The 13,448-nt window shown below is 34.1% G+C and overlaps 2 protein-coding genes across 2 annotated transcripts; both read right to left on the reverse strand.

The window, feature by feature from the left end:
* Window positions 1-801: 801 nt before the first annotated feature.
* Window positions 802-3,372, reverse strand: LOC133799440 (uncharacterized). Its single transcript, XM_062237457.1, has 4 exons — window positions 2,622-3,372; window positions 2,401-2,492; window positions 1,950-2,241; window positions 802-1,772 (listed from the first exon to the last, which is right to left on the reverse strand). The coding sequence occupies exons 1-4, from the start codon at window positions 3,370-3,372 to the stop codon at window positions 802-804; spliced, it is 2,106 nt and encodes a 701-aa protein (XP_062093441.1).
* A 176-nt stretch (window positions 3,373-3,548) lies between these two features.
* Window positions 3,549-6,748, reverse strand: LOC133799441 (uncharacterized). Its single transcript, XM_062237458.1, has 2 exons — window positions 6,518-6,748; window positions 3,549-5,603 (listed from the first exon to the last, which is right to left on the reverse strand). Exons 1-2 carry the CDS (start codon window positions 6,746-6,748, stop codon window positions 3,549-3,551), a joined length of 2,286 nt encoding a protein of 761 aa, XP_062093442.1.
* Between the last annotated feature and the right edge of the window lie 6,700 nt (window positions 6,749-13,448).

The following is a 13,448-nucleotide window of genomic DNA, read 5'->3' on the forward strand; positions in this document are numbered from 1 at the left end:
TATAAACCCCTGTAACCAGGTACTCACCGAGTCGAAACAACACAATAGCTACAAATCCACAAATAGAAAACTTATAAAACCCTAAAAAAAGAACGAAAGAGAAGAACAAAAATCAGAATAGCAAATGCTGAAGGATATGAGTAAGACGAAATGTGGGTTATACAAAAGCGTGACAACGAAGGAACCTACAAAAAATTTAAGATATAGGTACTCGAGTAGTTGCATGCAGCAAAAATAACACCGAAGACTGATTTTTGTTAAAAAATTGTTTTCCAAAAAAACTGAAAAAAAAATAATACATAAAATTACTGAAATATCCTCACAAAAATTTAAATTTAGCATAAATAATCTTATACAATAAAATATGGAAAACCAAATAATTTATTTGATAAATATAGGAAAATAAAACCCATAAAAAATTAAACAACAAAAAAACCATAAGAAATGCACAAAAAAAAAAGCCATATATATCAAAATTTATTTAATTTTTTCATATTTCATGTAAATTCCTTTTATTTTAAAACTTTTGGGGTATTTGGGCTAAGGGTTCTTAGACTTAGGCCTAGCCCATCTTAGCCTGGGGCCAACTTTGGTGTCAAGTTGTGGGTGTTTTCATGCTTCGATTAGATTTATGAAGAGAATAATTGTTAGTGTCAAGCTCTCTTCGAGACAGAGCAAATCTCTAAGGCAATCAAATTGCTATTTCATTCCACATAAACCAGTATTTTCAACAGCCAAATAATATATACTCTCTAACCAAATACAAAATAACTGAAATTAGTTACATGACCTCACATACTCTCAACTTCCCAGCCTCATCACGTACTCCCTCATCCAGCGAGGCCTCGCACGCTCCCTTTTGGCACACGCTCGGTTCTCCCATGCTCTGCTGCTACTCGGGTCTCCTGCCTCTGCGTTGTGCGTCTCTTCAGTGAACACAGCTTCTTCAGCATCCTGGGCTGAACCATTTTCCCAGCTTCTCATCTGTTCTTGCACTCCTTTGGGCTCTAACTTGATTGGGCCAACCTCTTGGGCTTCACTAACACTACTCCCCTCCCCGAAACAAGCCTTGTCCGCAAGGTTGGGCAGCTTGTACATCTGAACAAACGTGTCGAAATCTTCCCAAGTGGCATCTTCAGGCGAGCTTATAAACCACTGAACCAGTACTTGCCGAGTAGGTTTGCTATTCCTCATGTGAATCCGAGTAGCGATAATGGCCAATGGAACCATAACAGGTTTGTTGGCAATGCTAAATTCTGGCAGCGGGTAACAAGTTAGTGGCTGGCTGCCATGGTATGGTTTCAGTAAAGAAACATGTAAAGTGGGATGAATGCGACTCCCTTGAGGAAGCTTTAGTGTGTAAGCGACTGGACCCGCACGAGCTAGGACTTCGAAGGGGCCAAAGTAACGACGGCATAACTTGGAATTGAGACGGTGGGCCACAGTAGTTTGCCTGTAAGGCTGGAGTTTGACCAGCACCAACTCGCCGACCTGGAATTCAATATCGCGCCGCTTCTTGTTGGCCTGTTGTTGCATCCTCTGTTGTGCCCGCTGTAAGTTGTGCTTCAAATGGTGAAGGATCTCATCCTGTTTCAGTAAATCAGCTTCCACGGCCTGAATAGTAGTAGCACCCCGAGTGTACGCTGGTATGGACGGAGGAGTACGACCATAAACTGCCTGGAAAGGGGTCATGCCAATAGCGGAGTGATGGCTGGTGTTGTAATGGTATTCCGCCCATGATAAGAATTTGCTCCACTGTTTAGGATACTCGGCTGTAAAGGCACGCAAATATTGCTCAAGATAACGATTGGTGACCTCGGTTTGACCATCCGTTTACGGGTGGTAAGAAGAGCTCATCTTCAATGTCGTGCCCATCAATTCAAACAATTTCTTCCAAAAAGCACTAGTGAATATTGGGTCTCTGTCTGAGACAATAGTTCGAGGCATACCATGAAGGCGAATCACCATGTTGGAAAAAAGATCAGCTACTTTAGTCGCGGAATAATGGTTTGGGAGAGCTCCAAAATGGGCATACTTTGTGAACCTATCTACAACCACCAAGATATTGGTCACGCCACGTGAATTAGGCAATCCCACAATAAAGTCCATAGCCAAGTCTTCCCACACTCGCTCGGGAATCTCTAGTGGTTGAAGCAGCCCGTGAGGTGCGGTTGGCGAATATTTGATCGTTTGACAGAACAAACATGCCAATACAAACTGGTGCACATCCTTGCGCATACCCTGCCAAAAAAAATTGGAACTTAGCCTGAGATAAGTGCGGTGTGCCCCTGCGTGTCCCCCCGAAAGAGAAGCATGAAACTCTTGCAGCAATGGTTGCTTTAAGCTGGAGTGTTGGCTGATGTACAATTTCTGGTGGTAATATAATAGCCCCTCTCTAACCGTGTATTGAGTAGCATCCAATTGCCCCTGCTGTAATTGCTCATGGAATAGGCGAAGATCCGGACAAGTGATGTTCTCTTGGCGCAATTCTTCTAGAAAATCAAAACGCCCAGCACTAATGGCTAAGTGCTAGGATGAGAGTGACCCTTCATGCTGCCTGGAAAGAGCATCAGCCACACAATTATATTTTCCTGCCTTGTATTCGATGGAAAAGTGGAAACCCAACAACTTTCGGATGAAGTGTTGCTGCTCCGGCGTTTGTATAACTTGTGTAAGCAGCTCACGGAGGCTTTTATGGTCTGTTCGGATGATGAAATGTAGCCCCAACAAGTATTGACGCCACTTCGAAACTGCTTCGACAATGGCCCTCATTTCACGGATATAGGCTGAAGCACCCGCAAAGCGAGGGCCCAATTTCTTGCTGAAATAGGCTAAGGGATACCCGTCCTGCATAACCCCGCCTATGCCGACATTGGATGCATCCGTTTCCAAAATAAATACTTTGGAAAAATCTGCCAGCTTAAGAACAGGGGTGTCGGTCATAGCCTTCTTGAGCTGGGTGAATGCCGTGGCTGCTAGTGTAGTCCAAACAAAGCTGTCTCGCTTTAGTAACTCAGTAAGTGGCGCTGCAATAGTGGCATAGTGAGCCACAAAACGACGATAACACCCCGTAAGGCCGAGAAAACCCCTCAACTGTTTAAGAGTGCGTGGAATCGGCCAATTGACTATGGCTGCGACCTTGGAAGGATCGGCCTGTACTCCGTTGGAGGAAATGAAATGGCCCAAATACTCAATAGTCCGCTGAAAAAATTGGCACTTGCTGAGTTTAGCAAAGAAGGTGTGTTCCCGAAGCAACTGCAGTACCTGTTTTAAATGAGTAACATGCTCCTCCTCATTGCTGCTGTATATGAGAATGTAATCGAAGAAAACGATGACGAAATGACGCAAAAATGGGCGAAAAACCTGGTTCATAGCCGCCTAAAATGTGGATGGGGTGTTAGTGAGTCCGAATGGTATGACCACAAATTCATAGTGTCCCTCGTGAGTACGGAAATCTGTCTTGTGAACATCGCGTCTATCCATACGAATTTGATGATAACCAGCCCTCAAATCCAACTTGGAAAATACCTCAGCGCTGCCCAATTCGTCTAGCAACTCATCAATAGTCGGAATAGGAAAACGATCTTTGACTGTAATTCCGTTAAGAGCTCTATAATCCACGCAAAATCGCCACGTTCCATCCTTTTCTTAACAAGCAAAACCGGAGATGAGTATGGGCTGGTACTGGGTCGGATAAATCCCATTTCCATCATTTCTTGCACCAACTTCTCAATGTCGTCCTTCTGAAAATGTGGGTACCGATAAGGCCTTATGTTCACAGGAGGTGAACCCGGTTGTAAGAAGATGCGATGGTCCACACTTCGGTAAGGAGGCAACTCCTTGGGTTCAGTAAAAATGTCGGCATATTGAGTGAGAATACCCTTGCCCAGTGCTGGAAAATGTGCCTCTAAATCAGGTAAGGCAGCCACGGTCATGTCTTGGTCTTCCAAAACAGCAGACAAACGGTACAACATCCTCACGTCCCCTTCTTGCAATAGAGCATTAAATTGAGCGTAAGAGAGCTGATGTGCCGAAACATCAGTCGATCCTTTTAGCTTCACCACACTACCTTTCCAAGAAAACTCCATAGTGAGTTCTTTATGATCATGAATACATGGACCTAAAGTCTGCAACCATTGCATTCCGAGAACCACCTCTAGACCAGAAATCGGCAACACATAAAGATCCACAACAAACTTGTGTCCCTGCAAAACTAGTTCGAATCCTTTACAAATCTTCGAACACAAAAGGAAATGCCCATTACCCATATAGACTTTGAATCGCTTGGTCTCCTCCGAAAACAGTTGTAGTTGATAAACCAAGGCCTCCTGGATAAAATTGTTGTTGCTGCCCGTATCTACTAGCACCTCTAAGGACTCTTTGCTGTGTTTGGCAGTAATGCGAAAAATTCTGGGGTTCAACGAATTCGAAAGTGAATTGAGACTCACTTCCTCTTCTGCGGTGTCGAAGTCTTGTCCGTCTGGTTCAGTTCCTGTCTCAAGCTCCTCTTCTTGAACACACATAATTAGCATCCTATTCTTGCACTTATGACCATAACTGAATTTCTCATCACAAGTATAATAGAGGCCTTTGTCGCGACGATCTTTCATTTCAGCGGGAGTCAATTTTTTTATAGGAAGGGGGGCGATACCTGCCTGAGATATTGGTGGCTGATTTGTAATAGTGGGAGTAGTGTAACCATGTTTAGAAGCAGTAAAGGAAGCTGGTGGAGTGAATGGGGTAGTCGTCATGGCCCTTGTCGACCAACCCGAGCGGTGGTCCTCCGATTTCTGTCGATTTACTAAATCCTCATTCCGATCCTCAAATAACTGAGCCTTTGCCATAGCGTCCGCCAAATCGACCGGTTTGGCCAGCAACAATTCCCGTCGAATGTCCAACTTGAGTCCCCATATAAAAAAATTCAAGAACATAGAATCGGCCACACCCGAAATGCGCGGCATGAGGGATTCGAATTCCGCCCGGAACTGAGAAACAAGACCCGTCTGAGTGAGCTTCGAAATCCTACCCAGCAGATCATCATAGATTGAGGCCCCAAATCGCAGTTGCAATGCCGAAATGAATGAGTCCCAATCTGTAATGGAGCCTCCCTTTTCCATCCATTGGAACCAGGTTGACGGAGCTCCATCCAAGTGAAAGGCGACTACAGCAAGTCGCGTAGCTGGGGCAACTTTGTGTAGATTAAAAAATTTGTTGATCTTGTAAATCCAATCATCAACATTTTGACCATCAAAACGTGGAACCTTAACCCGCAAAGTTTTGATAATCGAATTCACTTCACAGGAGTCGGAAGCAGCATCAAATTGCCGTCCCTTCTCACGCGGCACCTGCTCACGAATGGCACTTGCCTCCCCACCCATGCTCGGCGACGATGGTGATGACAGTTGAGCCAAACGCTCATCCAGCAAGGACTTGAGATGCTCCAGTTGGGACTCGGAACGTTGTTCCCATTTGAGGTCCAAAGCCTGCAAAAGTGCTGCAATCTCTTCGTTCTTCATAATGAAGGAGGAAGAAAGCAATGAAAGCACCAGTGTTAGTGTCAAGCTCTCTTTGAGACAGAGCAAATCTCCAAGGCAATCAAATTGCTATTTCATTCCACATAAACCAGTATTTTCAACAGCCAAATAATATATACTCTCTAACCAAATACAAAATAACTGAAATTAGTTACATGACCTCACATACTCTCAACTTCCCAGCCTCATCACGTACTCCCTCATCCAGCGAGGCCTCGCACGCTCCCTTTTGGCACACGCTCGGTTCTCCCATGCTCTGCTGCTACTCGGGTCTCCTGCCTCTGCGTTGTGCGTCTCTTCAGTGAACACAGCTTCTTCAGCATCCTGGGCTGAACCATTTTCCCAGCTTCTCATCTGTTCTTGCACTCCTTTGGGCTCTAACTTGATTGGGCCAACCTCTTGGGCTTCACTAACAATAATGTCTATATTTGTGTGTGTTTTCATATTTGAAACACATATTTGTTTTGTACATTCAAACCTTATTGAATCTCCCAAATGCTTTTTGCTAAGCTTGAAGGAAAATTTCTACCTAACTTTATTTGATATACTTTAATAATAAATAAAATATTTTGTTCAATATAACTTTGTTTATTAATAAGCTTGTTTGTGAAATGAAAAAGTTATGATTTAGATTATCGATTAATGCTCATATTTTTTAATTTAAATTAACAATTATACCCTTTTAGATGTGTTAATTATTAGGGATTGAATTATAAAATATGCATGATGCAATTTTATTAACAAAATTATGTAAAAAAAAAAAAGAAAGTATGTAGCATCATTCACTTTATATCGTCGCTTGGTCACAAAATTGACAAAAATGTATTAAAAAAAGAAAAGAAAAAAGCACTCTTCTTCTACAAGAAAACCAAAGTTTCTTTCTCTCAGAAATATATAAATTTATCAAAAAATGATTTGCGTATATCACACGACATGTTTTGCCCAACAAAACACAAGAAAAAACAAAAAAGAAATAAGGACACAGCACTGCTTGGCTTTGGATTATTTGGTCTTGGCATTAAAGCCAATTGATCAATATTTTCAGAGACTGCTTCTTCTGCAATTGTCTCCAATTTTGAAAAACCTGACGACGACGACGACGACGATGATCTCGAATAATATTTCATTTTCCGGTACGCTTGCCACGTCAGCAGACTTGGTGCAACCTCAGCCCATTTATGCACCCGCCCGCATCTGATCATTCCCTCACCCATTAATTAGTACTCTATAGTAATATTAAGAAGAAGAAGAAGAGGAGTTTATGATGAAATTATGAACATTAAACCCTAATAATCTATATATACATAATACATACACAAAAAAGAAGAGTTTTTCTTTTTTTTTTACTATTAATGGTGAAAAGTGACTGGTGGATGTAACGCCACGTAATCCAAGTTATCAGAAAATATAGGGTTTGATATATTTTTCACAGCGAATAAGCCAAAAACGTGGTTAAAAATATTTTTCTTTTTTATTTTTTTAAAAAAAACGTGGTAAATATAGTAAAAAACACGCAAGTCACGTGACGTGGAAAAAGAATAGAACGTTAGATTCGTTTCCCACTAAGAATGTGACAAGTGGATGGTGTAGGAGAAAAGTGAACCGTGTCCGTAGATTTTGCTCACACGTGAATAATAATGATGATAATAATTAATTCAATAAGGTCAAGGTGAGATGTCGTAATGATAATTTGATAATTAATATAATCTTTTGTTTCACGTGTTTATTATAAAATTAAAATTATTTATTTCTTATTTTCTAGAATTTTGTATACTTCTTACGCTATTGTGTTCTATTTTAAGTGGTGTTTAATTAATATTAACTAGTGATTATATTAATAGTTTAATTTATTTATATTCATCTTTAGAACGTGGTAAGTTTTCTAATCTAGTCAATGTAATTTTATATTTTTCATGAATCTAGATACATTATTAGCGTGCCATTTTGGTTAATTTGTTTAATATTTTAATTTGTCCCAAAATCATATTTTAGTATTTTTTACTGGATTTTTGGGATATTGTTTTTAAACTTTTAAATAAATTTCCAAATGATTAGTTAGCCTAATAATTACTATTCTAAAAAAAAAAAACCTGAGCAGCTCATTTGAACAATTATTTTGAATTGACGTTGTCTTTTTTAATTGATAGACAACCTGGACAAATTATGTATACCATATCTATAAAATTAGTATGGTGGTAAAAAGAAAACTTTTGAGATATGTTATAAAATTAGTGTTAGAAATCTAGAAATAGGCATTTATTTTTTTTGAGTAGTGACACGTTAACTTAAAATATGTATTTAAATATTATATAATGATATGATATTATTTTTTAAAATTAAAATATTATAGGTATTAATTTAGATAAATTATATGAGTGTATATAATATATAGATACATATTTTTTTGTTTCCACATATATCATTGCTCTTATTTCTTTGCCCTAGCAAATATGCAGTTGAGACAGTGTATTGTCTTGATTGGTTGGTTAATTGTTGAAGACAAATTATTTATGAAAAAGAATGATGTAATATATACATGATATGATAGCCGACAAAATATAAAAAATTTTAATTATAATTTATGAAATAATATTTTTCTAAATTATGATGAGATCTTTAATTTGTGTAGAAAAAATTGAAGCACTTTCAATTATGGACGGCCTAGTCCGTTTATACTGAACCAGTTAACCAAGCATGATATATAATATATATATAATAATAATTAAGTCAAATCAAATCTCATAATTATGTACCACTAATTAAAATGTACCAATTTCAGGATTAAAAATAACAGTTAACACGAAATCATGGTTAATCATCAAAGACACAAAAGCAAGCCTTATATAATAATAGGTTTGTGGGACTAAAGATTTAGTTGAGTGAAGGATTTTAATTCTTAAAACATATTTAAGTTTGTTTAGTTCAATATATAAATAGTACTAACTACCAATAGTAACTCTTATATCTCTTTTTGTAGGTAATGAAATTTTTTGGTTTTAACGGTTTTTTATTTTTTTTTAATGTTAATTTTAACGAAATATTCTTATATTTAACGGTTGTCGGTAAACCTTTAAGCTTAAATAAAATAAAATTAAAAATTAAAATATGATATTTTTGAGATATTTTACAATGATAATTATTTAAAAATAATAAATAATTAAACAAATTAAAATAAGATATTTTTCAGATATTTTACAATGATAATTATTTTAAAATAATAAATAATTAAACAAATTAAAATATAATATTTTTGAGATATTTTATAATTATAATTATTTAAAAATAATAAAATCATATGTTTTATAACTTAAATAAAATTTAATTAAACTTAAACTCACTTATTAGAATAAAATCATAATAAACATATAATATAATCTATTGTGAATTGACAATAAATTATTTTAAAAAAATAACTAGCAAGAAACTTAAATTTAAAATCTACGTATAATATTTAATATTATATTAAATATATAATATATAATATTTTGCTGTCACTCCCAAATTCAAAAACTAGAACAAACATATATTTAAACAAAAATAAATAAAATATTTAATTAAAATAAGATATTTATTTCAAAATTTATATGACATTAATATAAATTTAATAAAAATAATTAATAAATTCTAAAAATAAAAACTAACAAACGTGTAACCTACAATACACGTTGCTGGTTTTCTAGTATATATATATATATATATATATGTAAAACTTCATGCGTACACATATATATAAATGGAGAGACGCATCAATGATCGATAGTAAAAAAAAAATTATTAATAGAGTTATTCCATATATATATCTGTATATACAATTTTACCTTTTATGTAATATTATTTATTTTAACTTTTGGCCCACGTTAATATATTAGAGAATAGTAAAGGAAAAATCCTGGTTATAGAATTTGAAAACGACTAAATGATACACACATGATCGTATTACACTATTTAACTCAATAATAGAAATATTTATTGATTGATTTTTCATTTAAATTAATTTCTTCCCTCTCTATTTTATATATAAAAATATAAATATATTATTGACAATTGAAGTTTATTTTCTCTTCTTCTTTTAATAATGTTAATACTATATCTAATAAAATCTTGTCAAAAAAAAAAAAGTCTAATAAAATCTATTATTTGATTCGATGTTTGGAAAACAAACAAACTTAAACAGCAAATTCAAATAATGAGTCGAATATATGAACAAACTAAAATATATATATATATATATATAAAAATTGAGGTTGACGTAGCTTGTTACAGATCAAATAATATTTGAGGCTAAGAATGCCCTAACTAGCTAGCTAGGGCCGGCGCAGAGAGAGGTGCACACAAGGGGGCATCTTGACTCTTTTATTCTTAGAATTTTTCTTAAAATAATAAGGTAGTCACATTCTTTTTTTCTCCAATTAATCACACATTTTCTAATTACCCTTTTTGTAGATTTTTGATTTTTTAAATTGATAATCTAATATTTTTTTTGAATGTTTATATGTAATATGTTGAGAATGTGTGTGCTAAAAATTACGGTTTATAATTATAATTGTTTGAGGATATTTTTGTCAATTTACACATGATTATGTTTGTAAATGGCCAATTAATTACCCATTAATTTTAAAAGAATGAGGGGAGAAAAAAAGTGTGTCAATAGTCACACCCAAATAATAATATACAGATAATTTTGTTTCTACTCATGATGCACTTAATTAATTATATTTTGTTCGAGCTAGAATATCTAAATGTAAACACTACTATTTATGTGAAAGAAGAAGTAATTGCCTTACGTTACTTATTATATATATATATATATATCTGTGTGTGTGTTAGAGCCCCCGCTCAAATAAACTTCTGGCTCATGATAATGTTATTCACTATATGCGCTACATAACAAATTAAAATCAGTATAAACACTCACAGATATATGGGAGCTACTTTTTATTATACTAGAAAGTTTTGGTCTACAAAACTATATATATATATATGATATGATTATTGGATGTATGTATGGCCACGACTTCTCTCTGATTTAAGTTCATACGTACGCAGGGCACAGAATTAATAATTTAATATATAGGATCTCTACATTGATTACAAGGCACGCGGTTACGGATCGCAACATCAAACGCACAAAAATATGATGTATATATATCATCAACCCATGTCAATTTTCAGGACCAAATAAGGGTTAAAATTTATAACACTACGTCCCAAGAGCTGCTCCTTCAATACAAACCTAACTTTAATATTGTTCACATTAAAGCTAGTTAGCTAGCCACACAACTAGGCTTTATATACCGGTCTTTTTATTTTTGGTATTCGAGAAATTATAACCTAATTTATTTTATAAGATGGTGTATATAATAGTTATAGTGCGTATTCCATTAATTTTTGAATTTTTTTGAATAATTTAGGGTATCCAAATTAAGATTCAAACAATTTATTTTGCACGCGTATAAAAAAAATAAGCATTCGGGCAATTCACTGTTTGCACCATGATTTCAGCACTACCATAAATTATTTCAAATTTCTCAAAAGTTGGTGGAATATCGATTATAACTACAATGCACATCTTCATATTAAAAAATTTAAGTTACAATTTCTCCATGTTTCAAAACAAAAAACCCCTACCAGTATAATGCCACTACAAAAAGATCATATATATATATATATAGGGAGACCAATATATGTAATTTCAAAGTCTAATATATACATTTGAGAGATAGTAGTTGTATGGTATGCATGGTCAATTAATTACAAAAGGGGTACTGTTGATCTGTTTAGAATTGAACCAAATGACATGATAATACGTAGAAATGAAAATGATGGCTCAGAAAATGGTGAGTTGTAGCTTTATGGGTTGCACGTACAGCCCATGTGAATTCTGATGATCATGATCGATCACTGCATGCTTGACCCTATTCTAAGGTCATTTTGGCTTCAACCTTTTGGAGTTGTTACTATATATTGATATCCGAATATACATTATTCAAGGTCGATTTCATGAATTAATGAGCAAAATTAATTCATATATAACTTATATTAATAGGGCTGTATATATATGTGTAATATATATTGGTGATTGATCATACTGACAATTATTGCATATATAGTCGGTAATATTATTTTTTAGGGCTACGAAATTTTTTATTTTCTTAGAGGTTAATTTTTGTTTTGTTTTCAAATTTTAAACTATATAGTATTTTTTTTCTATAGTCTAAATAATGTAAATTAAGAAAAAATATAAAGGAGATAAATTGAGGGGCTAGCTAGGTTTAATTTAGCATCCAAGCCAAGCCACCATTTTTACACCTTCAGATTGCTCTGTCTGCAATAATGAAATGAACAATATAGTGGGCACAGTACTATGTTGAGCCTAAAAAGGTTATGATGTTAATGCTATCTATATATCTATATATATACATGTATATGTATATAATTACTTAGGACCATATATGTACTTATTAGGACCATGTACCTACCCATTTTATAAGGTTACCCTTCTATACCTTCCAAGGGCTGCTTAACACAAAATAGAAAAATGCCCTTTGCCCCCCTTTCATATTAATTAGTGTTTACTATAAAAAAAAATCATGAAAAATTCTCAATAAAATCTTTAAAATATATAATATTTATCCATGAGTTTTATAGTACTACTCTAAAATTATATCAATATTAATTTATCTATGAATAATTAAGTTTTAACTACCAAATCTAAATTTAATATATAAGCTACGTGTAATGTACATTTGCTTAGTTTATTTATAGAATTTATTAATTATATTTATTAAATTTGTATCATAAATTTCAAATAAATAAACAATATTATATATAAAAAATGACATAAACATATTAAATCAAAAATTAAATCAAAATATTGTTTATGATTTTTTTTAAAATATATTTATATAATGTGATACTCTTTTAAACATAAATGATACTTCTTTTTAATAAAAATTAAGATTATGTATTATATATTATTATAATAATATTTAAATTAATATTAATATAAGTATTAAATATCTAGTCTTGTATTACGTATTTTTATAATAATAATATTTTGTAATATTTGAATTCATATTAATATAATTAGTAAAAAAATATGATTATATATTATTATAATGATATTTTATAACATTTAAATGTATATTAATATATGTTGACGCTGTTTTTCGTTAACTTAAAGAAGAAGAACAATTTAAACAAAAATATACCAGAGGAAACAGAAAGTATAGACATGATCTTTTATATGGTTCAGCAGTTAAAATCTGCCTAGTCCACGAGTCTGTATTATTAACTTCTTAGAATTCTCTGATAGCTTTCTGGAAGCAATTGTACAAAGTTTTTCCCAATATCAATGTTTTCAATCCCTACAAATGAATTATCCCACTCTATTTATAGAGGGGTTTTCTGAATCGCTTCCCACATATTTCGGGAAGTTATTCTACAAATCAAATAAAATAATTCCATTAAATGCATACAGTTATCACGTACGCGGTAATATCCCATGATATTTGGGATTTAATAACAAATTACATTAGATCCCTTAAGTATAGGGAATTTATAACAATAAATATGTTCACACACAATTGACGAGCTTGGACGCTAGGTTCACGTGCCTTCGAGACCGTTTACATATTGTGAGCTTGTCACCTTGGTTCGCTTATGTTCCCAACACGTGATGTTGACGAGACCATCCTCTTCGAGCTTACACCTCTCGAGCTCGAACCGTCTTGTCTGAGGGCAGGAAATGAATCAAGAAGTTTATATAAGTGTTGAACCATTGCTATTGTGAGTTGCGAGCCTAACTTATAACCTCAGAGCACCTCCGAGACTATGTAGTTTTCGAGCTCACCAATCCGAGGTTCCCACTTGCTGCCTTAGCGAGACTGTCCCTAAATTGCAAGTCACATGAAG

Source organism: Humulus lupulus, chromosome 9, assembly GCF_963169125.1.
Source record: "Humulus lupulus chromosome 9, drHumLupu1.1, whole genome shotgun sequence".
Classification (NCBI taxonomy): Eukaryota; Viridiplantae; Streptophyta; class Magnoliopsida; order Rosales; family Cannabaceae; genus Humulus; species Humulus lupulus.

Excerpts from the sequence above, each read along its gene's own strand:
- LOC133799440 (XM_062237457.1), bottom strand. The coding sequence starts at position 3,372 with ATGAACCAGGTTTTTCGCCCATTTTTGCGTCATTTCGTCATCGTTTTC. Across the intron at positions 2,493-2,621 it reads CTTCATCCGAAAGTTGTTGG|AAGAATTGCGCCAAGAGAAC; the intron begins GTTTCCACTTTT and ends TTGATTTTCTAG. Across the intron at positions 2,242-2,400 it reads TGGATGCTACTCAATACACG|GGTATGCGCAAGGATGTGCA; the intron begins GTTAGAGAGGGG and ends TTTTTTTGGCAG.
- LOC133799441 (XM_062237458.1), bottom strand. The coding sequence starts at position 6,748 with ATGGGTGAGGGAATGATCAGATGCGGGCGGGTGCATAAATGGGCTGAG. Across the intron at positions 5,604-6,517 it reads ATCCAAAGCCAAGCAGTGCT|CAATTTGATTGCCTTGGAGA; the intron begins GTGTCCTTATTT and ends GGAATGAAATAG.